This window comes from Clarias gariepinus, chromosome 19 (genome assembly GCF_024256425.1).
Source record: "Clarias gariepinus isolate MV-2021 ecotype Netherlands chromosome 19, CGAR_prim_01v2, whole genome shotgun sequence".
NCBI lineage: Eukaryota > Metazoa > Chordata > Actinopteri > Siluriformes > Clariidae > Clarias > Clarias gariepinus.
Genome location: NC_071118.1, coordinates 20,258,014 through 20,284,554, shown reverse-complemented (window position 1 = coordinate 20,284,554; position 26,541 = coordinate 20,258,014). Strand labels below are relative to the sequence as shown.

General features: G+C 37.6%; 1 protein-coding gene across 1 annotated transcript in view; it reads right to left on the bottom strand.

Annotated features, from left to right (window-relative positions):
- Positions 1-2,514: 2,514 nt before the first annotated feature.
- The window catches only part of kcnt1a (potassium sodium-activated channel subfamily T member 1a), a 53,888-nt gene continuing 29,861 nt past the window's right edge, over positions 2,515-26,541 (bottom strand). The window contains exons 17-31 of the mRNA XM_053478522.1: positions 24,869-25,018; positions 23,338-23,573; positions 20,512-20,722; positions 18,936-19,041; positions 16,203-16,375; positions 9,667-9,738; positions 7,512-7,646; positions 7,311-7,422; positions 7,028-7,129; positions 5,398-5,481; positions 4,753-4,881; positions 3,901-4,219; positions 3,682-3,744; positions 2,765-2,849; positions 2,515-2,584 (exon numbers count right to left, since the gene is read on the bottom strand). Of these exons, the coding sequence (XP_053334497.1) occupies positions 2,515-2,584; positions 2,765-2,849; positions 3,682-3,744; positions 3,901-4,219; positions 4,753-4,881; positions 5,398-5,481; positions 7,028-7,129; positions 7,311-7,422; positions 7,512-7,646; positions 9,667-9,738; positions 16,203-16,375; positions 18,936-19,041; positions 20,512-20,722; positions 23,338-23,573; positions 24,869-25,018 (2,047 nt within the window). The remainder of the gene's footprint in view (positions 2,585-2,764; positions 2,850-3,681; positions 3,745-3,900; positions 4,220-4,752; positions 4,882-5,397; positions 5,482-7,027; positions 7,130-7,310; positions 7,423-7,511; positions 7,647-9,666; positions 9,739-16,202; positions 16,376-18,935; positions 19,042-20,511; positions 20,723-23,337; positions 23,574-24,868; positions 25,019-26,541) is intronic.

The window sequence follows — 26,541 nt, the reverse complement described above, 5'->3', positions numbered from 1 at the left end:
TATTAATCAACAACCATTAATTACTACAAGTTGTTACATTCATTTCTGTGAATGTACTCTACAAAAGCAACTTAAAAAAACAAACAAATGTAAAACTCTGTGAAACTGACAACAGCTAATGTACAGTAAATTTAAATGTACCTTTAAAACACATGAACAAGCAGCAATTAAAAGTGTTCTTCTTTTAATTACGAACATGAAAGTCAAGAATAATGACATAGTTACCCGTTTCATAAAGATACAATTTTAAATACTCAAGTATAACAAAAATAGATGCTGGCTAATAATAGTGAATAATAACAGTAATACTACTGTTACTAATAATACTCCTACTACTTATTCTTCCCCTCCTCCCACTACTACTATTACACTATTACCAATAACAACAACAGCATTAACTTGACTAATGAAATTTGTCACCAGCAGCAAATGGAATGTGTAATAAATCCTTAAAAAGAATCATGTTTTTTTTTTCTTTCGCTAATCTAAGATAAGTTTACTCTGGCTTTATTGTTACCACTCTTTGTAAAACGACTATTAAAAATATTAGGTATATAATAATATATTTATAAGATGTTATATTTTAATACTGAAGCAGTAATATGAGGTAACGTGTTCCTGAATTCTGTTCTGAACTCGTTGGCGCCCTCTCCTGGTCACACAAAACATTGATGTAAACATTTCAGACTTTGAATATAAATATAAATATACCGTACATATAAATATAAGTATTTGTATCCATCTGCTTATCATAAAGACACTTTCAAAATTTTAAATAGTGTATATTTGAGCGAGGCCACAGTTTACTGTTCTCCTGACAAAGTCTACAATAATGTTAACTTGACTGACATCTACTGGTCATTTATTGAATTTCACTTGAGAGGAAAAATATCATGGGCAAGTCAAGAAGGTGATTTAAAAGCCATAATGACAAGGAGACTGTCATACAGTTATAGCCATGATTTTTTAAAGATAATTTTTTATAAATAATGCCAGAAGGCTATATAATAATAATACTTTTTGTAGCCAACTTTCCCTCTTTAAAATTAATGCTACTTTACCTCATCCAAGCATCATTAGTACTGTATTAAATCCATCGCTTTCGCATGCACTCACTGGCCATTTCATTAGGTACACCTGTTCAACTGCTTGTTAACACAAATATCTAACCAACCAATCACATGGCAGCAACTCAACGGCTCAATGCTTTTAGGCATGAAGACAGTCAAAACAATCTGCTGAAGTTCAAACCAAGAAACAGAATAGGGAATAAATATAATATAAATGACTTTAAACGTGGCATACTTGTTGGTGCCAGACGGGCTGGTCTGAGTATTTCCGAAAATGCTGATTTTCACGCATGACCCTCTCTAGAGGTTACAGGGAATGGTCTAAAAAGGGAAAATAACCAGTGAGCGGCAGTTATCTGGTTGAAAATGCCAGAGGTGAGAGGAGGATGGAATGAGTGGATGGGTTAACTGCAACGGTAATTCAAATAACAACATCTTATTACAACCTTAATATGCCAAAGAGCATTTCTGACAGCACAAAACAACAAACCTTGTTGGGCTACTGCAGCAAAAGACCACACCAGGTGCCACTCCTGTCAGCTAAGCACAGGAAATAGGGCTTCCTAGTTTGAGGAGTCTTGTGCCCCCAGTCTCCTGGGATAGAAACCAGACCTCCACAAAATGCCACAGCATTCCGGAGTATTCTGACTCTCTATGTCCATCCATTCATGACAACAGGATAACACACCTTGACACAAAGCTAAATCCATCTCAAAATGTTTTTTTTGAACATGACAATGAGTTCACCGTTCTCAAATGCCCTCCACAGTCATCAGATCTCAAACCACTAGAGTACCTTTGGGTACTCTTCACACAATCATGGATGTGCGGCCAACAAATCTGCAGCAACTGCGTGATGCTATTATGTCAATATGGACCAAAATCTCTAAGGAATGTTTCCAGCATCTTGTTGAATTTATGCAATGAAGAATTAAGGCAGTTCTGAAGGCAAAAGAGGTCCAACCCAGTACTAGGAAGGTGTACCTAATGAAGTGGCCAGTACAGTGGAAGTACATCCTAAATTTGTTTTTATGCATTTTGGGACAGATATTTAAATGCAACATTCTTACCATCATGGGGTCAGGTCACATAGTCAACATGTAGGCCTGAACCATCAAGTAAAAAAACAAACAAACAAAAAAAAATGAGAGAGAGGGCAAAATGTACAAAATATAGGAAAGCTCTGGATAGACAATTTAAAATAGGAGTTGAGGATGTGCAAAACAAATTTCCTGAGTCCTGGCTTTTTCGTCCACATTATTAATGCTTTTGTTACTCGTAAAACAATTTATTTTCATATAATCCAAAGCAGTGGGATTTATTTTGAAACCGAGTATGACCAGCTGGAATTAATTTCACTGAGCAGTTTTGTTATAGTGTTACAGGAATGGCACAGTTTAAATCAATTTAAACTCACAAAAAACTGTAACTGGTTAAATGTAGTTTAGCTCCGATTTGTCCGAGTTGTGTTTTCATCTGGAATGTGAGCCAGTGGATCTGGCCGAATCAGGAACCTGTCAGAACACAAGGCAGCACTTTACATTTATTTCATCTAAATTAAAAGAAAATAATCAATAAAATCTTTTATTAAACAGGTTATCAAATCTAAGTCATAAAGTTTGTTTAGTTTGTTTAGCTTTCAGCAGCTTCATATCCCATCCCAACTGTACAATGTGAATGTTTTTGGTACGTACACGACATCGTGTAGCTGGAGAGGTGTGTCAGGCCCAGGATTAACGAGCACGTAGGAGAGAGAATTCTGCTGGTCATTTAGCTCACCTGCAACAGCAAATGGACATCTGGCACATCTGTATGTATCTACGTATGCTTCATATATATTCATATATTTTCAATGACACAGGTTACCTAATCCTGCCTGACAGCAGCAGGTCCTACACTAAACGTGGCTGCTATACACACCTCTCTGGGAACTTATAGAATATTTATGACATTTCCAAAATGGGATCTCTCCTTGCCCTCACGGTTCTTCATTATGTGCCTATGAAAGATGCCAAACTGAAACTGAAAAGTCTCTGAAAACCATCTTTCTGTTCATGATTAGTTTGACATACTGGGTGCTGGATAACAATCTGGGCTGCACACCTCAGCTCTATAACGACATGTCCCTTTCCAAGTAGTGTCTACGCTTGAGCTTTAGTTAGTGGCATGATGCTCCAGGAATTCTGTGCTGCGGCTACCCGAATGTCAGTATGCCCTTTCTCCAGACTTTTCTCATTCGGGCTGTCTGAAATCCTACATTAAGGAAAAATGATAAATGCAAGTAACATCTTACTTAGTGTATTTAATGTTTAGCTATCGTTCTATTCTAAGATTTAATTTCACTTGTTATAGTGTACTTGAGATGATTGAGATTGGTGCACATAGACATTAGAGAGGCCCTGGTGTTGTGAAAGCATTATAGATTTGGTAGAGAAAGTTTTGGGTGTGTTAGGCAGTGATTGTTAGCTCATGTTAAAGCACACACAATAGGTTAAAGGGTTCATAATTGGACAAGAGCAACACTAAGCATTCAATTTCTATTATGTGCCATGCCGCTTTGTGGCTCTGTTGAAAGCTTGAAACACACGCACAAGGAGGTTTGAAGCTTTACCTTGTAAGTAACCTAAATTGACTCTGTTCATGACATCACTGGCTGTCAGATTTGTGGCATCTTCTGCAGAAAGAAACAAACCACGGTGACAAGAGAGATTGGGAAAAATGAGAACAGGTTAGTGAAGGATAAGGAAATGTGAAAGGATGAATCTTGTGTGGACAAATATATCTTTTATAAAAAATGTATATTAATTGTTAATAAAACCAAATTAATTACTGGTAGAGGGCATTTTCAATAGGTATTTACTGAATCCAGTGTGTAGGCCTAAATGCTGCATTCGATTCCTGACAAGCTCCGTTAACTCTGCCCTCTCTGACAGTCGTGACACGCCATGATTGGGCTGAGTGGAAGAAAAAGCAGAGTCGCTCCTCTTCATGGCCCGTCTACTCAAACGCCTTGTCCAGTGCATGCTCTTCCTCCTCAAAAGAGAGTATTCTGATTGGTCACTTCCTGAAGAATTATGAATCAGTACTTTTGGCTCCTCCTCCTTATCCCTGGAGTCTGCCCATCCTTCTGCGCTACCTGAAAACTGAGACTTGAAAAAAGGAAAAAAAAAAGGTTATGTTACCAATAGCCCAGTCATCAGAGGGCAGTTTTGCTGAAGTTCTAGTTGTTTTGTTCACTCTCTGTACCCATTCTGATTATCAGCCTTCTTCTGCATACATGAGAATACATATGAATACAGTTTACTAAGTTCAGTATTATTAATTGGAGAAAAAGCATGCCATCCAAAGGACATGTCCAAGTTCACTCCCTTGACTCCTGGCCAGTGGTTGGCTATGACACTGTCAGGCTTCAAACAAGTGATCTCTAAAATGTTGCCATATGACCATTTGATAATTCTGGCAAAATGTGCAATGCAATACACATACGGACATCCTGGCAGAGCATGAACTCGAATGAGCTGAAAGCTTTTCAGAAAATACCCTACCAGTAGAACAAAAATGATAAAAAAACATGGTGTAATACATTTCACTTAGTTTTGTGGCAATATTGAGTAGTATTTAATAAATCTCTGCAAAGGGATCATCATACTTGTCTGTGTGTGTGTGTGAGTGTGTGTCTCACCTTAGATGACAGGAACATGTGGGATTCGGTGCGATAAATTCCAAAAGGGATCTCAGAACTTGTGGAGCAAAGCTTCTGGAATAGTCTTCCATATGTACGAATCCACAGGTCACACTCACGCACACGCATCTGGATTGACATAAAGACACAAACACTTTTTTACATATTCAATCAACTACGCCTTCTGATTTATACTGATCAGCCATAACATTATGACCACTGCGAGGTGACTTGAATAACACTAATCCCAATTTATATACCAGTAAAGAGGTGATAAGATCCTGGACACGCAAGGCACGCAGTGGAGACTAAAGGCCAGCCCATCCAGTTTCATCTGATAGAAAATTCACAAACCATTGCTGGTCATAGGAGAAAAGTAACAAAACACCCAGTGCATCAAAGAGAACCCAAACCCAGGGTGTTTTTAATGTTAATGTTTATAATATTATGGCTGATCGATTGTTTTATGCATTCTTTACATGTATCGCAAGTGCAAAAATACAACTGCATATTTCGGTAACGTCAGTATTATAATTTTTTTTATCTTATTATAAAACTTTTTTTGAGTTATCATCTTTTTTGACTCCATACAGATCATGTTCACAGTCACACTTCTACACAAACACAGAGGTATTGCTGACTCACAGCACACAGGTATCCTGATCCAGGTGTTGTGTCGAGCCCCAACAGCAGACGTGTAATTGAGATCATGTAGTCCTTCACGAAACACTAACAAACAAATGGAAAAAACATGTACCTGACAGCATTTAATCATCTAATCCATGGATGAAACAGTCCCATCAGTAAACATTATTTTGTTACATACAGTTAAATATGCAATAGCAGATAATGGCATGACAGAACTATAATTTTACATTCGATAACCAACAATTAAACAGTTATTAAGAACTAAAACTAAAGAAATTGCTCTTCCACATAGCTGAAGAAGAGTATAAAAGACAGTAAACTTTTTAGATTTTATTAGCAAAAGTCTTTTTGCTGCTCATTAAACTACCTGTCCACAATCCAACTCATTTGTTCCTTCCAACGCAGGTGTTTTAATATTAAAACACAGTTAATATGTTTGTCAGTATTACTAAACAATCATTTTGATACCTTTTTGACTCCACTTATACACACTCCATGTCATCCACTAGTGGTGCCCTCGTCCAACAGAGGACGCTGTCTCACTCAATGTAAAAGCGCTAGACAAATCAGTGCACCCTATACAGGTAGCCCTTAGTTCAATTTCCGAACGGACGGTGGTTCTACTCCGGGTTCAATCACAAAGTAGCTCATGTGTATTGTACAAAAAATAGACCAAATGCAGTGCACCAAATACCAATATTTATAATTATATACAACATTTCAGTGTGTAAGTGATATATAAAAGTTCGGTATAGTCCGTGTGGGGGTTCGGGGAAAATGCGTCTGCCTCATCGGTTTAAATGAATCTTACCAAAAACACGATGATAGAAAATGGCTGTCCTGTAAAGCTGGGCCGATGGTGAATAATCCTAATTTTGGAAAATCCTTGTCAAAACAAAGATTTCACAGTCTAATACAGTGGAAAACAGCTCTGAGAAAAAAAACGGTGTCTGAGATTCCCCTCTCAGAGACAACCTTTTAGTGTGAGGTTCATTTTCTTAAGCGTGTTTACAGTATGATCACGAGGCGCAAGGACAGATTTAGTCGAGTGGATTGTCATGCTTTACTGATGGGAAGTTTGTATCATTTTAGTGACTCAGTTCTCTGAATCTCGTTCATCAAAATGAACGAATCTTCCTTTGAGTTATTTAGTTCATTTCATTCTTTTGATCAGAAATAAAATAAAGTTATAGACCCAAAACACGTCTAAATACACAAATTTTGGCTATAGTTCCAGTAAGGAAAACATTACAATGCAGCTAAGAACATATTATGATAAACAGAATGAGTATATCTTCTAGTCTGAGTCGTTCGTTCTTTTGAATCTATTGCCTATTGCACTGCATGGCGTCTATGGAAGTCAAGTGACAAAAGAGCAAATGACTAGGACTAGGAAGACTCATTGAGGAGAACGACCCATCACTACTTCACACTGTATATTTGTGCCAAAGGCGTATAAGACTTTCTTTGTCGTTCTTAAGAATGAATCGAACATACGAATGTGCTCTCGAAAAGGAACTTGTTCGTAAGTCGGGGACTACGCGTATACATAATTCGATTTTACAGTGTGTATTTTTTGTCCTGTCACACAAACACATAAGCAGTCTGTTTCGATTAAAACTCCCACCTGGTAGAGAAGTGTATCCAGCATGCTGATGCTAAAAACTCGGCCAGCAGCAAATGGCAGGCGGAACATGAAGGCCAGATTAGAACCCTTATCACGCTCCTTCTAAAGAAATGACTCACAAGCAAAACAAAAGAAGACACAAACAAAAAACACACACACACAGGAAAAATATTCAAATATTCATTGTAGTTTATTCAAATAGGATCATAGCTAAATATTTAAACAAAAGTGTTTCTCAACATCTTTGCCTTGTTCTCTGACCTACTGTATAACCTTTGCTCACCTTCTCCAGTCTGGATAAAGCAAGCGAGTAGCTGTCCTTTGCTCTGAATTGCATGAAGCGCATATTGGATGGGTGAGTCAGCTCTGTAATGATACTAAGACTGGGGAACAACCTAGAAAGAGTTTTATTTATTATTATTATTATTATTATTATTATTATTATTGTTGTTGTTGCATAAAAACGTTTCCAGTGTGCATCCACCTGAACATGGTCTGAACGTTGACAATAGTTTTAGCATCAGCCATGTAATCCTCCTCAGCACTCATTGTGCTCTCTTTATCCACCACCACCAGGTTATCAGCATACAGCACCCCACACTGTAAAAGGCTGTCCAAGCTGTCAATCACATACGTAACCAATTAGACTTTAATCTTGCATCCATGCCAAGGTGCTCATTAAAAATCAATAAACTGTAACACATACCCATACATCCCTAAAATACCAGTAATATATATTGCACAGAAAATTAAATACAGCACAAATCGCTAAGGCCTACACCAGACTCCCTGTAAAGCCACACCCCGAGGATGACAGTGACACAATGGCACCCAAAGCTATAAGGTTTTAATATATATACAGCTAATAAAAGCCCAAAATTCAGTATCTCAGAAAATTAGAATATTACTAATGACCAATAAAAAAATTATTTTGACACAAAAATGTTGGAGTACTGAAAAGTATGCAGCACTCAATGATTGGTCGGGCTTCCTCTGCAGAAATCATTGCAGCAATGTGGCGTGGCATGGAGGCGATCAATCTGTGTCACTGCTGAGGTGTTATTGAAGCCCAGGTAAAACTCTGGTAGATGGTAGATGGCTCACTTTGGACCTCATAAAACACATTGGACCAATACCAGCAGATGACATGGCTCCCCAATCCACCACTGTCTGTGCAAAGTTTACACTGGACCTCAAGCAACTTTGATTCTCTTCCACCAGACTCTGGGACCTTGATTTCCAGATGAAATGCCTCTGATGTTGTCTCTGGTTCAAGAGTGGCTTGCCACAAGGAATGCGACATTCGTAGCCCATGTTCTGGATATGTCTGTGCATGGTGGCTCTTTAAGCACTGACTCCAGCTGCAGTCCACTCCTTGTGAATCTTCCCCAAATTCTTGAATGGGCTTCATTTTACAAACCTCTCAAGACTGCGGTTATCCCATTTGCTTGAGCACCTTTTTTTGTAGAGCACATTTTTTTCCTTCCATTCAACTTTCAATTAATGTGCTTGGAAACAGAACTCTGTAAGCAGCCAGCCTACTGAACCAGACTGAGAAACCATTTAAAGGCTCAGGAAACCTTTGCAGGGTTAATTAGCTAATTAAAGTGTGACATCATGAGTGTCCAATATTGAACTTTTTACAATAATCGAATTTTCTAAAATACTGAATTTTGGGTTTCCATTAGCTGTAAGCCATAATCATAAAGATTCAAATAAATAAACACTTGAAATATATCAGTCTGTGTCCAATGAATCTACTGTATATAATATATGAGTTTCACATTTTTAATTGAATTACTGAAATAAATCAAATTTTCAATGATATTTAAACTTATTGAGATGCACCTGTATATAGTATATACAGAGTCAACCTGAAGAAAAAAAATTATAAACACTTCAGTAAAAGAGAAATAGTATGATGTAAACAGTATTAAATTAATATAATATTAAAAGTATCATATTATTATATATATATATATATATATATATATATATATATATATATCAATATATAACATAAAGCAAAGTGTATATACACTACCGTTCAAAAGTTTCAGAACACTTTCTAACTCCATGATGGTTCCTGATTTTTATTTCTTTCTACATTGTAAATGCTGAAGGCGTAAAAAATCTCCTTTGAACAGTTAATATTGAGATGTTTCTTCACCTCTAATCTGAGGTTCTGTTATGTGGTCATTTTTTAGGCTGATAACTCTAAATGAACTTCTCGTCTGGGGCAGAGGTAGGTTTTGGTCTCGCCCTCCTGGGATGGTCTTTATGAGAGCCAGTTTCATTATGGTGCTAGACGGATTTTGCAAATGCACTTGACAATACTGTTCTTGCAAGAACTATTACAGAAAGGCTGACCTCTGTGTCTTAAAATAACAACTAACTGTTGTTTTTGTTGTTGTTATGTAATTACCTAATCCTATATGTTATTTTATAGTTTTGAAATCCCCAGTATTGTTGTAGAATGTAGAAAATAAATCACTAAACAAAAAGAAAGAAATTTGAAAGTGTTCTAAAACTTTTGAACGGTAGTATACATTTCTTTGGCTGACTCTGTGTGTATATATGTGCAGCTTCAATTGGCCGATATAGATATAGCTATACATTTAAGCAACAGACTTGCATACTTGTCAATGCTTCCAACCATGTAGTAGACCATTGGGAAACAAGAAATGGCTTCCAGGAAATGCTCGTCAGGCCTACAGAGAACAGGAACAAACATACAAATTATCCACAAATTTAAGCATAAAATATGCCACCTATTAAGTTGACCCAAGGGCAGCATAAAGATTTCTTTGTCATTATTCGCTGCACACTAGCACAGTGTGTGTGTGTGTGTGTGAGCGAGAGAGATACTGGTAGAGAACATGCATATTTTCTGATTCACTGATACAGTATGAGTGTATGTCGCTTTAGCTGCTGGGTGTTGATTTGACCAAGTTGTGTTGTAACTGAACTTTCTATCAATGTGTCATTCAGTTTACTGTGAGAGTCATTGTTGGTGATGATAAGCTTAGATCTCAAAAAGATTTAAACTGAAAAAAGAAAATGTCAAAAACCTATTAAGAATGTAACACATGAATACAAAATAAGACAAATAGACATAAATTTCTGTATAAATGAAAGAAAGGTTTTGTCGGTACAGTACATTGGTCAGAACTCTGTATGTTTCAATGGTATTTGTATTGTATTCACTGAAGGACATGAAACCAGTCTCAGAATATTTTGTCTGTATGTCTTAAATTACACCTGCATTATAAACCAAATCAAAATGTTCGGATGAAGTGATGTTATGAGCAGTTATGTGTTTAGAAGTTTAGACAGCGTGATGCTTTGTACTAATAATCTACTTAAAATAAAACCTATGATAAGCTACTTGCTCAATAGTAAACAAACACCTGCACCAATACATATTAATTAGAAAAGCTAAACTGAATATTTTTACTGGGATCATTTAATATTTCAGTGCTAAAGTGGTATAAGTGAATTTTTTTTTAGCTTTTTCTAGCTTTAACCTTTTACAGTAACTATTTCTAAAAACTCTTTTCCTGTCAACGACACGTACTTATGCTATGGTATATAGGTATATGGTATAAAGGTAGGATATGTATAAATTTACTATGCTGATATTAAATTATTGTTAAATCTACACCAAAGTCAACCACCCAAACTCTATTACAAGCAATATATAAAGACTTAAGACATACACACCCTGTATTTTCATATTTATTTAAGCCTTTTCTACTGTTTAGCCTTAGTGTGTTTGAACCTGCTTCGTTTTATACAAAGATCAGCCCAGGTCATGGATTTTACTCAGTCCCTTTGCCTGTTCTCTTGTTTATGATATTGTGTACTTGAGTCTGATTTTAGTTGCTTGGGTAATATTAAAGACAATGCAATTATGTTCAATATCTAGTATCTAACAAATGGACCCGGCGGCATGGTGGTGTAGTGGTTAGCACTGTCGCCTTGCACCTCCAGGGTCCGGGTTCGATTCCCGGCCAGGCTCGATTTCTGTGCGCATGGAGTTTGCATGTTCTCCATGGTGGGTGGATTTCCTCCGGGTACTCCGGTTTCCTCCCACATTCCGAAGACATGTAGGTAAGGTTAAATGACGTTCCCAAATTGCCTGTAGTGTGTGAATGGGTGTGTGAGTGTGTGCGCCCTGCGATGGATTGGGTGTTCAGGGTGTACCCTGCCTCGTGCCCTAAGCCTCCTGGGATAGGCTCTAGGTTCCTGCGACCCTGAATACAGGATAAAGCGGTATAGAAGATAAGTGAGGGAGTAAAATGGACCCAAATAGACTTTCAGTCATCGTAATTCACATTGCTGGGGTAAACTGCTATATAAGTATTTTAAATCGCCCTGCATGAATAGCATGCTTTAGTAAGTCTGAGCACAAGTGTACAGATTTCGAACTGAATTTGTACCCAAGACCAATTTAGTATAATAGAAGCGTATTTCATGAAGGGAAAAGTTCTAGCAATATTTATCTGTAATGTATTGCATGTCCGCAGCTCACATATAGCAAATTGACAAGAAATAACATAAATTAAATGCAAATGCCTAAGGAGGAACCAGACTTTAAAGCAAACCCTTTCTTATTGGACTGATACCAGATAGTACAAACTTAAAAAAAGTTTAATTGTATAACTTTTTTTTATTTAACGTCCACTGTCAGGTTATTAACTGTACACTGATAGAGACAGTAATGATAATGAGATTTTAAAATTTATAAGACAACCTATGCCATGTGAAGGCCTTTCTCTAATTTCTTTTAGTTTTTCAAGTTGATCTTGCTTGCACTCTCTCTCTCTCTCTCTCTCTCAGTGTATATTTCAAGGTAAACTGTGCTTTATAAATATTGCAAATCCCTGCTTGTATGTGCACTTAGGGCACACTGACGATGATGCATTTGAAAGAGAGAGAGAGAGAGAGAGAGAGAGAGAGTTAAAAGAAGTTTCTTCCCACACACACATACAATCATGCAGACAAGAAAAGGACAAACATATTCTGAGTCATTCAGAATATCAATATATTTTTCTCTTAGATGTCTTCCGAGTTTAAGGACACAAGGAAGAGTTTGACGAGCGTGTGTATGGGGAAGACTTTTTTTTTCTTTAAATCTTGGTGGGGACTAAATGTCCCGAAAAGGATAGCACTATCTAGAATCGGATATGTTTAACCCTGTCAGGTCATTTGTCTGATTCCCATATGTAATGGAATGTTGGAAAAAATGTTAAGTGTTAATTTTTGGTTACTAAAGTGAAAGATGTTCGGTTTAGATAGCATTTATTTCAGTGTTACATTATATGGTCAAAAGTTTGTAGATTCCAGACTATCGCAGCCAATTGTGGGTCTTTCAAACACACACACCAGTGAAAAAAAATACACTTTGGTGTATTACAAATATATTGAAATCCTCGATAGTACATTGCAAATATACTAACAAAAAGTTGTACCATCAGTTAATATATAAAAAGTATACTGACATTATGCTTTTAGCAAATTTTGGAATTAAACTTACAATCTTCTTCTTTGTCTTTCGGCTGTTCCCTTTCAGGGGTCGCCACAGCGAATCATTTGCCTCCGCCTAACCCTATCCTCTGCATCCTCTTTTCTCACACCAACTAACTTCATGTCCTCTCTCACTGCATCCATAAATCTCCTCTTTGGTCTTCCTCTAGACCTTCTGCCTGGCAGTTCCAACCTCAGCATCCTTCTACCGATATATTCACAATCTCTCCTCTGAACATGCCCAAACCACCTCAATCTGGCCTCTCTGACTTTATCTCCAAAACATCTAACGTGGGTTGTCCCTCTGATAAACTCATTTTTAATCCTATCCATCCTTGTCACTCCCAAAGAGAACCTCAACATCTTCAGCTCTGCTACCTCCAACTCTGCCTCCTGTCTTTTCTTCAGCGCCACTGTCTCTAAGCCGTAGAGCATCGCTGGTCTCACCACTGTCCTGTACAACTTTCCTTTCATTCTCGCTGATACTCTTTTATCGCACAACACACCTGACACTTTTCTCCACCCATTCTAACCTGCCTGTACCCGCCTCTTCACCTCCTTTTCACACTCTCCGTTGCTCTGGACCGTTGACCCCAAGTACTTAAAATCCTGCACCTTCTTTACCTCTGCTCCCTGTAGCCTCACCGATCCTCCTGGGTCCCTCTCATTTACACTCATGTATTCCGTCTTGCTGCGGCTAACCTTCATTCCTCTGCTTTCCAGAGCATACCTCCACCTCTCCAAATTTTCCTCCACCTGTTCCCTGCTCTCGTTACAGAGCACAATGTCATCTGCAAACATCATAGTCCATGGGGACTCCTGTCTTACCTCATCTGTCATCCTGTCCATCACCAGAGCAAACAAAAAGGGGCTTAGAGCCGATCCTTGATGCAGACCCACCTCCACCTTAAACTCTTCTGTCACACCTACAGCACATCTTACCACTGTCTTACAGCTCTCATACATGTCCTGCACCACTCTAACATACTTCTCTGCCACTCCAGACTTCCTCATACAATACCACAGCTCCTCTCTTGGCACCCTGTCATACGCTTTCTCTAAATCTAAAAAGACACAATGCAACTCCCTGTTACCTTCTCTGTACTTCTCCGCCAGCATCCTCAAAGCAAATACTGCATCTGATGTACACTTTCTAGGCATAAAACCATATTGCTGCTCACAAATGCTCACCTCTACCCTTAACCTAGCTTCCACTACTCTTTCCCACAGCTTCATTGTCTGGCTCATTAGCTTTATACCTCTATAGTTGCCACAGCTTTGCACATCTCCCTTGTTCTTAAAAATTGGCACCAATACACTTCTCCTCCATTCCTCTGGAATCCTCTCACTCTCCAAGATCTTGTTAAACAAACTTGTCAAAAATTCTACTGCCACCTCTCTCACCTAAGCACTTCCATACCTCCACAGGTGTGTCATCAGGACGAAAAGCCTTTCCACTCTTCATCGTCCTTCAACGCCCTTCTCACCTCACTTCTACCAATATTTGCTACTTCCTGTTCCACAACAGTCACCTCTTCTACTCTTTGTTCTCTTTCGTTTTCCTCATTCATCAACTCCTTAAAGTACTCCTTCCATCTTCCCATCACCCTTCTGGCATCTGTCAGTACATTTCCATCTCTATCTTTAATCACTCTAACCGGCTGCACATCCTTCCCATCTCTATCTCTCTGCCTTGCCAACCTGTACAGATCCCCCTCTCCCTCCTTACTGTCTAGCCTAGCATACAAGTCCTCATATGCTCTAATTAAACTTACAATATACTTCAAAATAATTGTATTATAGTACACTTTCCAAAAATATATTATTGGAAAGGTTGGTCTAATTTCCAAAGTATACTTATTTAAACTTGTTTTTCAATGTATTTTTGGCATATTTTTTTTTAAATATCCTCAAAATAATCATTGTACAAATGTACAGAAAGTATACATTAGAAAACAATTTTTAATATATAGTAGTCTCGGTATATTATCAGTTAAATTGAAATGTACTTATTCATATGTACTTATATTTAGTGCACTACTCTCTCGTGTGTGCGTGCACGCTTTTAGACTCGTTTTTGCATGCTGAATCTCTCCCTCTCATTGCGTGCGTTAGTTCGTATCGTTATTATTTTTTCATCGGCACAAGGTAATTTTTATGTTTTTTTTTGTTAGGTAATTTGTAATTAAGTAGATACTTTAAGCTATATAATGTATTGCCTAATGTGCTGTTGCCAAATCTTATGTACTTTGCTTGTGGTATAATAGCCCTGTAGCTCTCGGCCTGTTTTCAGTCTCTGTGTAACAGCTAGAATGAACTCACCAGGTTTATACTAATGCTGTACCTGTATACTCTAATACTAATGCCTGTCTATGTTCAGACTACAGTTAAAATTTTAATTTGTGTGTTTGTAAACTATAGTAGTGTTTTTTTGTAACCTTGTGCAAATTAAATCTGTTGAACTCATGAATAAAATCTGCTTTATAATTTCAGACTTAATGCTTTTCAAAAACATGTTATAGTGAAGAAAATGCATTTAGCATTTGTAAATGATCCTAAACATTTTTAGTGTACTGTTAATACATTTGCAATACTGTAGTATAGAAGGTTGTGTGTACTGTATGATACAATAACGTATATTTGTATTAACCACAACTTATTTAGTATTAAATAAGTTGAATAAGTTGTAATACTTATAATTTAGTACTTATTTAGTATTTGTAATTGGCCAGAAGTACAACAGCATGCTACTGCTGCAATAAGAATATACTCATAGTATATTAATCATGTATTTGTAACATAGTAAAAATAGCTGTAATGTACTTATAATACATTAAATATATATTTAAATTATATTAATTACTGTCAGGTATGTACGTTAGTACACACACAGCCATATACTTTAAGTGTACTAAGTATACTTAAAGTTGGTCCACTTTAGCACACAAAAGTATACTTAATACACTTAAAATTGTGCTTGTGTACAATTTAATTACAACTTAAACACACTTTATTAGTTCCAAAATAGCAAACTTCAAATCTACTAATCAATCTGCTGCAAGCATACTTAAATATGCTTGGATTTAATATACAGTACTTAGCATAGTTTTTTTTTTCCACTTGGGCAGTTATATAAAATGTCTTTGTATGCTGTAACATTAGAATTTCCTTTCACTAGAACTAAAAGTCACACAGGGCTTTCAGCATGACAGTGCCCCTGTGCACAAGGTGAGTGCCAAGGATACATAGTTTGCCGAAAATTGCAAAGGGTTACTCAAATGCTATGACCTCAACCAAACGAGACAACTTTGGGATTAACTGGAATGCTGACTACACCCCAGGCCTTCCCACCCAACATCAGGGCCAAATCTCAAGAAAATGTTCTGGCTGAATGAGCACAAATCCCAAGAGATACACTCCAAAATCGAATGAAAAACCTAGAAAAGTGAGGGTTATTATAACACCAAAAGCAGACTAAAATGGAATGGGATGTTCAACAAGCACATGTGGATGTGATGATGAGGTGTCTGCAAAAAGTTTAGCTGTATGATGTATATATATGTATGCACCTGTTAAATTTCCCTGTGTATTTATGTACGTCTGTGTATTTGAGTGACTGTAGGTGTATGTATGAGTGGGTACACACAGGTTGTCAAGCAGTAGAACGATTGGGTTAAGTTCTCTTCTGTGTCTGTAATAGGCTCTCAGAGGGACAATGAAGTTGTACAGGCCGTTTCCAGCTGTCTCAGCTGATACAATGATGAGCTTGTTTTTGAAGCCGTATGCTTTCGCTTCCTCAAAGCTAACATGTTTGCATGCCTGAAATAGAAAAAATACAAAAATAGATGTATCAAGACAAAACATTTCTAACAGAAGTATACAGTGCTTTGCGAAAGTATGTATACTCCTTGAACTTTTTTACCTTTTGGCAAGGTTTTGAAAATGACATTGTTTTAAGGAAGATTTTTTTTCCAACATTATGTTTTGATTAAAGCGAACATTTCAAATTTAAATTCAAATTCAAATTTTATTTGTCACATACACAGTCATACACAGTACGAAATGTAGTGAAATGCTTACACGACCGCCAGTGACCTTAAAAAGAGAATTAAAACTTATAATAAGTAATAAATATCAATTGAAGAAATATGATAGAAAATTTAAATAAAAAAATTTAAATAAAATTTAACTAGAAAAAATAGAATCTGAAAATAGAAATATACTGTACACATACACATATTATGAGGGGCAACCTTAGGGTGAGTTTTACAGTATATAGCAAAAACTTTGGTACCAGCCCAATCCCTCCTCGTAGCTCAATACCTCCTCTCCCAGGAATCAGGTGCTATTATGTTCCAAAGCAATCAGACCAAAGGTTTTCCCAAAATTCCAGTTTTTCTGATTCAGGGTAGAGAACTGTATCTCCTTCAATTTTGCATGTATCCCCTCGAAAGTTATTATGAGTTTTAGCGAGGTCTCCTGAGCAATATGAAAAATGTTGACTTTTGTTGAACATACATTTTCAAACTATAAGCATTTGTTTAGCAGTTGTGCCAAAAATTTTTTTGGCACAACCTTAGCTTGCTCATTTTCCATGCAATTGAGGAGCAAAACTAGAGCTGCCAATGACAATTATTTTGATAATCCATCATGTAATCATCTAATGTTTATTTAGACGATTAATCAATTAATCAGATTAATTCCATCACAAATATTCAATTATTCTTATGAGATTTCTGCTCGTGTTTGCTATCTCGCTATTACACATTTAACTTCACTAATTTGATTATAGTTGATAATGTTGATTAATTGTTGCACCCCTAAACAATACACATTACATCGAATGTCTCAGACATCTCTACTACATTGGAAAAAGCATGTTGATCAATAATAATTGACCCATTCCAAACCAGCCCCTGAAATTGAATGATGTTTTACATTGTACATCCATCTTTTCTCTTTTTTTCCTTGTTTTTGCACGCAGAACCCAAACTTCCAGTTCCATGTTTTTTCGTTTTTTTCCTTTCCTTCTAATATGCCTGGTGTCTAGCCTTTTTTACATACAGTATGTAAAGCTGGCTTGGAGTCAGGGAGGGGTGGGGTGGGTGTTATAGGGGTTTATAAAGTGTGCATTGAAACACTACATGTTTACTCTGTTATATCCCTGTTTAAAATCAATAAAAAATATTGTTGAAAGAAGTTCTCAACAATACCCCAAATGACTTCCTGAATTTTCCTATGTAAAAAAGTGCATGTAGAAATATGGACTTTATTACCAATTTTAAATGCCTAGCTACTTTTCAACTTGTACTTGTATGGAATGTGATCATCCAGCAGGACAACCACCCAAAACACACTGGCCACAATTCAAAGGACTTCATCTAGAGGAAAATTTTCAAGTACGTATATACTTTTATATACTTTTAGTTCATTTCAAAATTCAGCAAATGACGTTGTACATTGGACAACAGATGACATTGTAGAAAACACGCTTATGAGTGTGCAATTAAATAGCACGCAAGTGAAGTCACGGGCACATCTAGTGTTAATATACTTATTTTTACCCCAATTATGATTTAAGACAGACTTGGAAAAACCTGAACTATCCTTTTAAGTAATGTTACTAAAAGGTGTGCTGGCAGCCGTGAGCTTGTACACACTTTGTGTAATTTTTTTAAATGGTTTTGGTCAGTTTGAAGTCATTGGCATCTTGGGGTCAAAGCACATTTCTAGCTTTTTTCACATGTAGCTTATCATGTGTGTTAGCGAATAAATAGCCTAGAAATAAGCAAAAGAGAGGGCAACTTAACATTTTTAAGGTTCCGAAAATAGAAAGCTACCTGTTTTATGCAATAAAGATCTAAAAAACAGTAATTCACATTCTGGCCTTTGAAATGCATGTGGTAGGGTAATCAGTTTAATGGTGGTGTTGTATCAGTAATATGCAAAAAAACATGAACCAGTCACTCTCTTTTTTGCTTGTTCATTTACTAGCTGAGGTCCTTTGTGCGTACATTGCACCTAGACATGAAAGGTATATAATAAAGATAGTTCTTGCACTTAGTGTGCAAAATAATCCCTAATAATAAGACAAATAACCACCTAAACATTTGTGTATACCTGAATTAAAACAAGATGTCAACAACAAACAACAACAACAACAACAACAAAAAATCACAAATACCATTTAGGCCAACAAGTTTGAACTTATATTCATATAAATAAATAAATAAATAGGATACTTGGTTATAAGTTACTAACACTTAATGTTAGATTAAGCAAGAGTACTGGACTTAAATTTGACTTCAATGTCTAGGAAGGGGTTACATGAACATGAATTAAGTTGTTGTAGAAATGAAAACTGATAGCAGTGGCTAACCTGGTCAAGACGCAAGCAGCAGAATGGAGCTTTATTGGGCAGGAGGTGGCACAGGGTTGGTGAGCTTCCTATGTAGGGTGAGTTAGGAGGATAACCCTTCACACAGCTGCAGGCAGGCATTTGAAACAAGCACATTACAAGTATTAAAAACAAGTACATTAAAATGGTGTTGTTGTAGAGAAGAAGGAAGAATTTAATATTTGTGTGGTAATGTTTGTTAGCTGAATGTAATTAAGACTATTTAGGGAGTTCATGAAGCTGGCTAGCAAGGTGACTAATTCATACGTTCAGCAAACATTCGTTTTGTATCTCCAATTAAATAACACCCAAGTAATCTTATGGCCCTAAAAATCTTCATAACTTTCACGCATTTATCTCAGAAACCACTTTATCCTGTGCAGGGTTTTGTCAGTGCCAAGAATGTTAAGTGCAGGTGCAGGCTTGAATGTGCAGGTTTCTCTTTATTAGACATGCATAACTGAGTAAACATGCAATTTCGACAAATATATGAAATGGAAGACAGCACCATGTAAGCATTAGCATAGCAGTGCAGTGCACAGCACATTCAAGAGGTGGTCCTGAACACTGACTAGAAACATTGGATTCCAAAGAATCCTGGAGGGGGGATTGGGGACAATGTCCCTCACAGTGCAAGAGGGGTTGGAGTTAGAAGGGGACAGTGTGGTAGGCCAGGGTGGAGTAGATTGTAACCTGTATTTTGGGCGAGGAGTTGCTCCGTTGTCCTTCCATCAACACCAGGCTGCTCTGCCCATGCCCCATGGCCAATTTGTTGGCTAACATGTTTTATTAACTCCACAAGTTTCTCCTAAATGGTATGTCCCTGGCTGATAAAACATTCTGCTTAAAGACCCACTGGGTTGGTGATCAGAACTTCATGAACAGGATCTACTCCCACTCCGCTGGCTCCAGATTTGCCAGCTCCTCCTGAGAGAACTGGCCCGCCAGTGGAATCCATCCGGGATGAATTGGAACTTGTCATAAATGGGATGGAATGTCCATGAGCTCTGTTTTTGGGGAAAGCAAACTGCTCTGCATGCTGGCATATAATTCCCAGCACTGCGTGTTCTCTTTTCATCTGCCGCATTCTCAAAGGGACTTTGCATTCTGTCAGGGATAAGATGAGTGAATAAAAACAGAACTTAGACACTGGAACAGAACTATGAACTGGACCTTAGCTTTCCATTAGCATAGCAGTAGCACAAGCATAACAGGTGTGGTGACAACAATATGAAATACATACAATGTGAATAAACAGCACACAAGGTTAACAAAACATACATCCACAGCAAAAGACTAAAAACTAACCACAGAACTTAAACAGTCACCCATATCAAGCAAAAAACAGATAATGCAATATAGCTGCAGGACAGCACAGGGCTTTCCTGATACCCATTCCATAGGGCACACACATACATTTACAACGTTAATCACATCTAGGTACAATTTAGTGTACCTAGTCCAGTCCAGCGCCTAGCATTTATATGGGGTAAGAGAAAAATCTGGACTAAACCCACAATGATACTGGGTAAAGCTCCAAACAAATAAAGAGACACACTCAAAGACAGAGGGAACATCCTCATCCGAGTGTGCAGTTTCGTCTTCTGATTGGTCACTGAGGAGGTCACATGGCAGTAAAGAGGCAGAGTCTGCAATCTCCAGAACAGGAGCAATACTGGTTCGGCGACATTTTGGTCCATTTTCTGAGGGTGGCGCCAATTTGGTGTTTGCAGTTGGACTGGGGTTCTGAAAGTCCATTGCAACAGTTCCTAGATGATAAAAAAAAATTCCTTGTGATTTTGTACCTCTACCTGAAATGAAAACATATATAAGCTAAAAAAGATTATTTATGAAAATGTATTATAATATTTCAATTATTCAAAATTGTTTATTATAATATTTTAAAATATATAATATAATATTTAAAATATTTATTATTATTATAAAATTATAAATTCTCTGCATCCTCTTCTCTCACACCAACTAACTTAATGTCCTCTCTCATGACCTCTCTGTACATCCATAAATCTCCTCTTTGGTCTTCTTCTAGATCTCATGCCTGGCAGTTTCAACATTAGCAACCTTCTACCCATACAGTTTATTCATAATCTCGCCTCTGAACATCTGAAAATGTCCAAACCACCTTAATCTGGCTCTCTTTGACTTTATCTTCAAAACATCTAACATGGGTTTCCCTCTAATGATCTCAGTTTTTAAACCCATCTGATACCTCTTGTCTTTTCCTTAGTGCCACTGTCTCTAAGCCGTAGAGCATCGCTGGTCTGACCACTGTCTTGGTGCACCTTTCCTTTGTTCTCGCTGATACGCTTTTAAAAGCGTCACTGTTCCATTTGGATCCCTCTCATTCACACGCATGTATTCTGTCTTGCTACAGCTAACCTTTATTCCTGTGCTTTCCAGAGCATACCTCAACCTCTCTAGATTTTTCTCCACCTGTTCCTTACTCTCGCTACAAAGCACAATGTCATCTCCAAACATCATAATCAATGTAGACATCTGTCTAACCTCATCTGTCGGCCTGTCCATCACCAGAGCAAACAAGAAGGGACCCAGAGCCGATCCTTGATGCAGACCCACCTCCACCTTAAACTCTTCTGTCACACCTACACCACATATCACCACTGTCTTACAGCTCTCATACATGTCCTGCACCACTCTAACATACTTCTCTGCCACTCCAGACTCCCACATACAATACCACAGCTACTCTCTTATACCCTTTCTCTAAACCTACAAAAACACAGTGCAACTTCCTATTACCTTCTCTGTACTTTTCATCAGCATCTTCAAAGCAAATATTGCATCTGTTGTCATCTTTCTAGGCATGAAACCATATTGCTGTTCACAAATGTTCACCTATGCCCTTAACCTAGCTTCCACTACTCTTTCCCACAGCTTCATTGTATGGCTTATCAGCTTCATTCCTCTGTAGCTGAAGCTTTGCACATCTCCCTTGTTTTTAAAAATTGGCACCAATACACTTTTTCTCTAATCCTCTGGGATCCTCTTACTCTCCAACAGTGTTGGGTGTAACGTGAGCCGGACAGCAGTTGTTCCCAATCCATTATTGTGTGTGTGTGAAAGTCGTCCTGCAAGCCCCACCCGCAGTTATTCCTGCTGTTCCCCCTATCTCACCTATTCGTCTCATCTCTGCAGTTTGACTATGTGAGGACCCACGCGCAGAAAGATGGAAAATAATCACAGCGCCAAAACTCGCGGTGAATCATGATGAATGGACCCGTGTAGGTGAGACAGGGGTATTAGTAGTTAACAGATTATGAGTCAAACTTCGCGGAGTGATGATGGTAGAATAATTATAAAGGTCTTGACTAAAACAACATAAAACAACATTTCCATCCCTATCTTTAAACAGCCCCTATTATGCTTTTTTAAATATGATATTTCATGCAGTGTGTCATGTAGCTGTATGTGAACATAAACTATCTGCGACGCTGACAGTGCACGATAAATGAAATAAAATAAAAAATTGGCTCACATTCGCCTAAACAAGTCGTTAGCAAATCTATTTTTACTCTGTTACAGATCCACGTCACTCCGTAACATATTTGCAGAATGTCCGCCCACGTTCTACGTCGCGAACAACTTGCAACGTTAATCTTACAATTAACTTTACCACCCTCTTGTTAATGTGACCGAGCATTCATGCCGGGTTCGATTAAACACTTTGTAATATAAAAAAACAATAAAAAAAAATAATGCGCTGGCATTATTTGTTTGGACGAGAGAAGGAGAGATTGCTGTGGATTATTTTCTTTCGAAGATTTTTTAACCGGATTATCTTTGACTGGACATATTCCCCGGACTTCTCACCCTCTGTCATCGGCCTCCCAGACTTCATTACCCTGGTGAGACCGAACCATACTCGGTATACTCGGTTAACACACATACAATAAACACGGACTTCGTTTGCTTTATTTAATTGTTTGTGTTTGTCCTTTTTGCTCGCCAGCCTTTTAACGTAACACCAACACAAAGATAAAAGACCTCTTGATTTTTGTAGCCACAGTTAATATAAAATTAGCTGGTCGTTACACGGTAAAACCAACGCCATCTTTTCTATGTATTGACGGGTCTCTGTAGCGGTGGACCAATCATAAAGGACCGCGCCATCTGACCAATCACAACCTGTACAGATCCACCTCTCCCTCCTTACTGTCCAATAATGCCATCAATAAAAAAGACACCAGGCTGATATACACACTTTCCCCTTTTTTTGAAAAATGCACCAGTTGTCACATTTAAGATCTTTTCTTTATCCATATGGCACTTTTCCACACATTGGGCATGTTACCATTCAGGCTCTATTATATGAAAATGATTTACATAAAAATCTTTATCTTACCCATGCTAGCAATGATGCTGTGAACTGGAAGCTCAGACGGGCTGTTCAGAATATTACTTTTACTTTGTTTCTTCCTGTGTTGTGTTTCTTGTCTGACAGTAAATGCAGAGTTTTCTTCCTTTGTGATGTTAATGTAGTAGCAGGTGTCCGCAGCACACATTAAATGACGGGGACCAGGGTTCAGTAGAATGATTTTATTATCCTCTCTCTTTATTCCTATCAAACATACACCATACCTACAAACACACACACACACACACACACACACACACACACACACACACACACACACAGTTTACATCAATATATTATGTTATATCCAATGATATTCTAAAAACTCTTTTGTATATGTTGGTGTTAGAGCTGCAACTAATTACTATTTTAATAACGGATTAATTTCTTCGATTATTGAAACAATTAATTGATTTATTTGGATTATAATTGCTGCATTCACTTAATAGCTTTTATTTAGTTATCAGCTTTTAAATGAAGTTTAAGTTGTTTTGTGCATGTGGTAACTAACAATGAAGATAATAAATATGACTACTTCGTTTAAAAATTAATTCCCACTTTTAATTAACTTTCCTGATGTAACAAACTCTAAAAACAAGAAAGTAGTAATAAAATATAATAAAATGTGTAGTAAAATATAACTATGAAATAAAGATAAAAGATGGTGGATGGCAGTTATGTATGTTGAGTTGAAATGTTAAGAAAACTGAGATTAAGTCTGTGATGAAGGGCTCAAGAGTGGGAAAAGGACACACCCCTGAGTGGAATATGGCTAATTAGCATGTGCATGTGTATGTTGCTGTGTATGTATGTGTATGAAGAAAGGCGTAGGAGAAAAAGAAAGAGCGAACACGCATGCAAAGCTCAAAAGCCAACAACATTTGTGTGTATGCATGTGTGTGTGTTGCTTGGAGCTGAAAAAAAGTAAAGAGTGTAACAACTAAGAGAGACTCTCTCTAATTCTAGCTAGATTCTGTTTTGCTTGAGTTAAGAGTGGAATGTTCCCACACTTAGGAGATTTCTGCTCGTCAAGTTGTTTGCCTATTACTCACTTCACTCCAGTAAGCCTCACACCTACATTTCAGAGCGTTCACAGTTCGTGCGAGAATCAAGTGCAATAATGTCATAAATGAATCAACAATTAAATTTGTTGCCAACTAATTTGATTATCAATTTTAGTTGATAATGTATATGTATTGTTGTTCCCCTAGTTAGTATACAGGCACTTTACTGTAAGAAGCTCTGGGTAGATCTGTGCTGTTCTATATCATTGTTCTATGGTCCTAGAGGACTGTTGTTGTGGTTTACCGTGTACAGAACCAGCTATACATTGATGAAGTCACAATAAAGCCATTTGACATGATTATTTATGTTCTGACAGGATTGCAGCAAGAAAGACCATGTGCCATTGGAAACTATACAGTATGTTGCCCTGTGTCAGGCTTTTCTTTCTGTCTGTCTTCTCAGTTTTATGTGTATATGTGTGTCTGTGTGTGTGTGTGTGTGTGTGTGTGCTCACTTTTTGTGTGCATGAAAAGCAGCATAGGTAAAGCTCTTATTCTCAAACTCTCGGAAGAACATGCTGTCACTGAGTTGGATGTGATAGACTTCGTTCCCGGAACAGCGGCCATACATTCTCTGCCACTGCTCAGGAGACTGCTGACCTTCCCTATAGACATTGTAAACATTTAGTTACACTTCATATTATATGTTTATGAACCTGAAATAAAGAACGATAAACAGTGTAGTTTTTGAAAAGTAATACAGTAAGAGAAACAAATGTACCCCTACTCATTCATGCAATTAAACAATTAGGCCATCATTTCAACAACACAATGCATAAAATCGAGCAGATAATGATCACGTTGCTAAAATGTTGACAACCAGCAACAATGGCATGCTTAAGTATGTAGATCACATTTTTCCACATTCTGATGCTCTTGGTGTCATGCATTGCACTGCTGCCACATTATTAGCTGATTGGATAATTTTCAGTCCCATTCTAGGGTCAAGGTCTGACTCTATTTCCCAGAATGCAGCAAGGAATATAAGTATGGATGCAGTCTACTCAGATTCCCAGCCTGAAATAATACTCTGGAGATGTCACAAACTGTGGTGATTTTTTCACTGCAATCCTTCCTTTATTTCATTGGTCAGGAGGGAGTCTTGGAACAAAACCAACAGCTTTCCAACAGTGACCTCAAGGCAGCCAATACAGTCTGGAAACATGGTGGAGAGGATACGCTTCCTACGAACAATTTATTCATCATTTTAAGAGATTCTTCATTCATCCTTTAGTGAGTTAGGAGATGAATGAGAAGCTGCTTGGATTCAACAAGATTAGCTGAGCACAGCAGAGTATGCTCAGGAGTTCTACATGTTGGATGCAACAGCTCGAAAGAAATTTTATAGACCGGCACACTGTAGCCAAGCTCTACTGAAATTTGTTCCTTAACAATATTTTAAATGTGTGGGCCAATTGAACTGGGAGCATTGTTCACTACACAAAGCCAGTTTTACTTCGCTATATAGCACTTCATCAAGAAGATATTTTCTTTGTAATCATGGTAGCAATAAAATTCCCTATAATTCTGGGTCTCCCTTGGATGTGTCATAGGCCCCAGATTTAAGCCTGTTGGGTTCTATTCAGCAAAACCAAATATAATGTCTTGTACTTCACTGCTCCTATGCTTGCATCACGAAACTGCTTGCAGGTACCACACCATCATGCTAGAGAATAGACCTACTTGCCAAAGAGTCATAAAAGTATGCATATCCCAAACACTGCAATAAGGGTACATCGACCTGTCTCAGGATTTTTTTTTATGGCCTGTGACAACCCAGTGTTGATTATCATGGACTAAACCTAACAACTGTCACTGATTCTGGCTGACCTTAATCAACTTCGCAAATCTAAGGTTTTACTGAACTAGACATTCACAATGCCTACTGGTTAGCATGCAACAAAGAGCAGCAAAAATTGAAAATTACATTTAGCCCCACTTACAAGGCACTATAAATACCACATAATGCCATATGGGCTATCTTCTTCTCCCACTGTATTTCAATGCTTAATTAATCATGTGCTCCTTTGCAGTCACAAACTTTATTTTAGATCAGGGTATTCAGTGTAATTGCCGCAATAATCGCCTCAATTGCTAAAGAATAGTAAGAAACACTTTGTGTGGAACT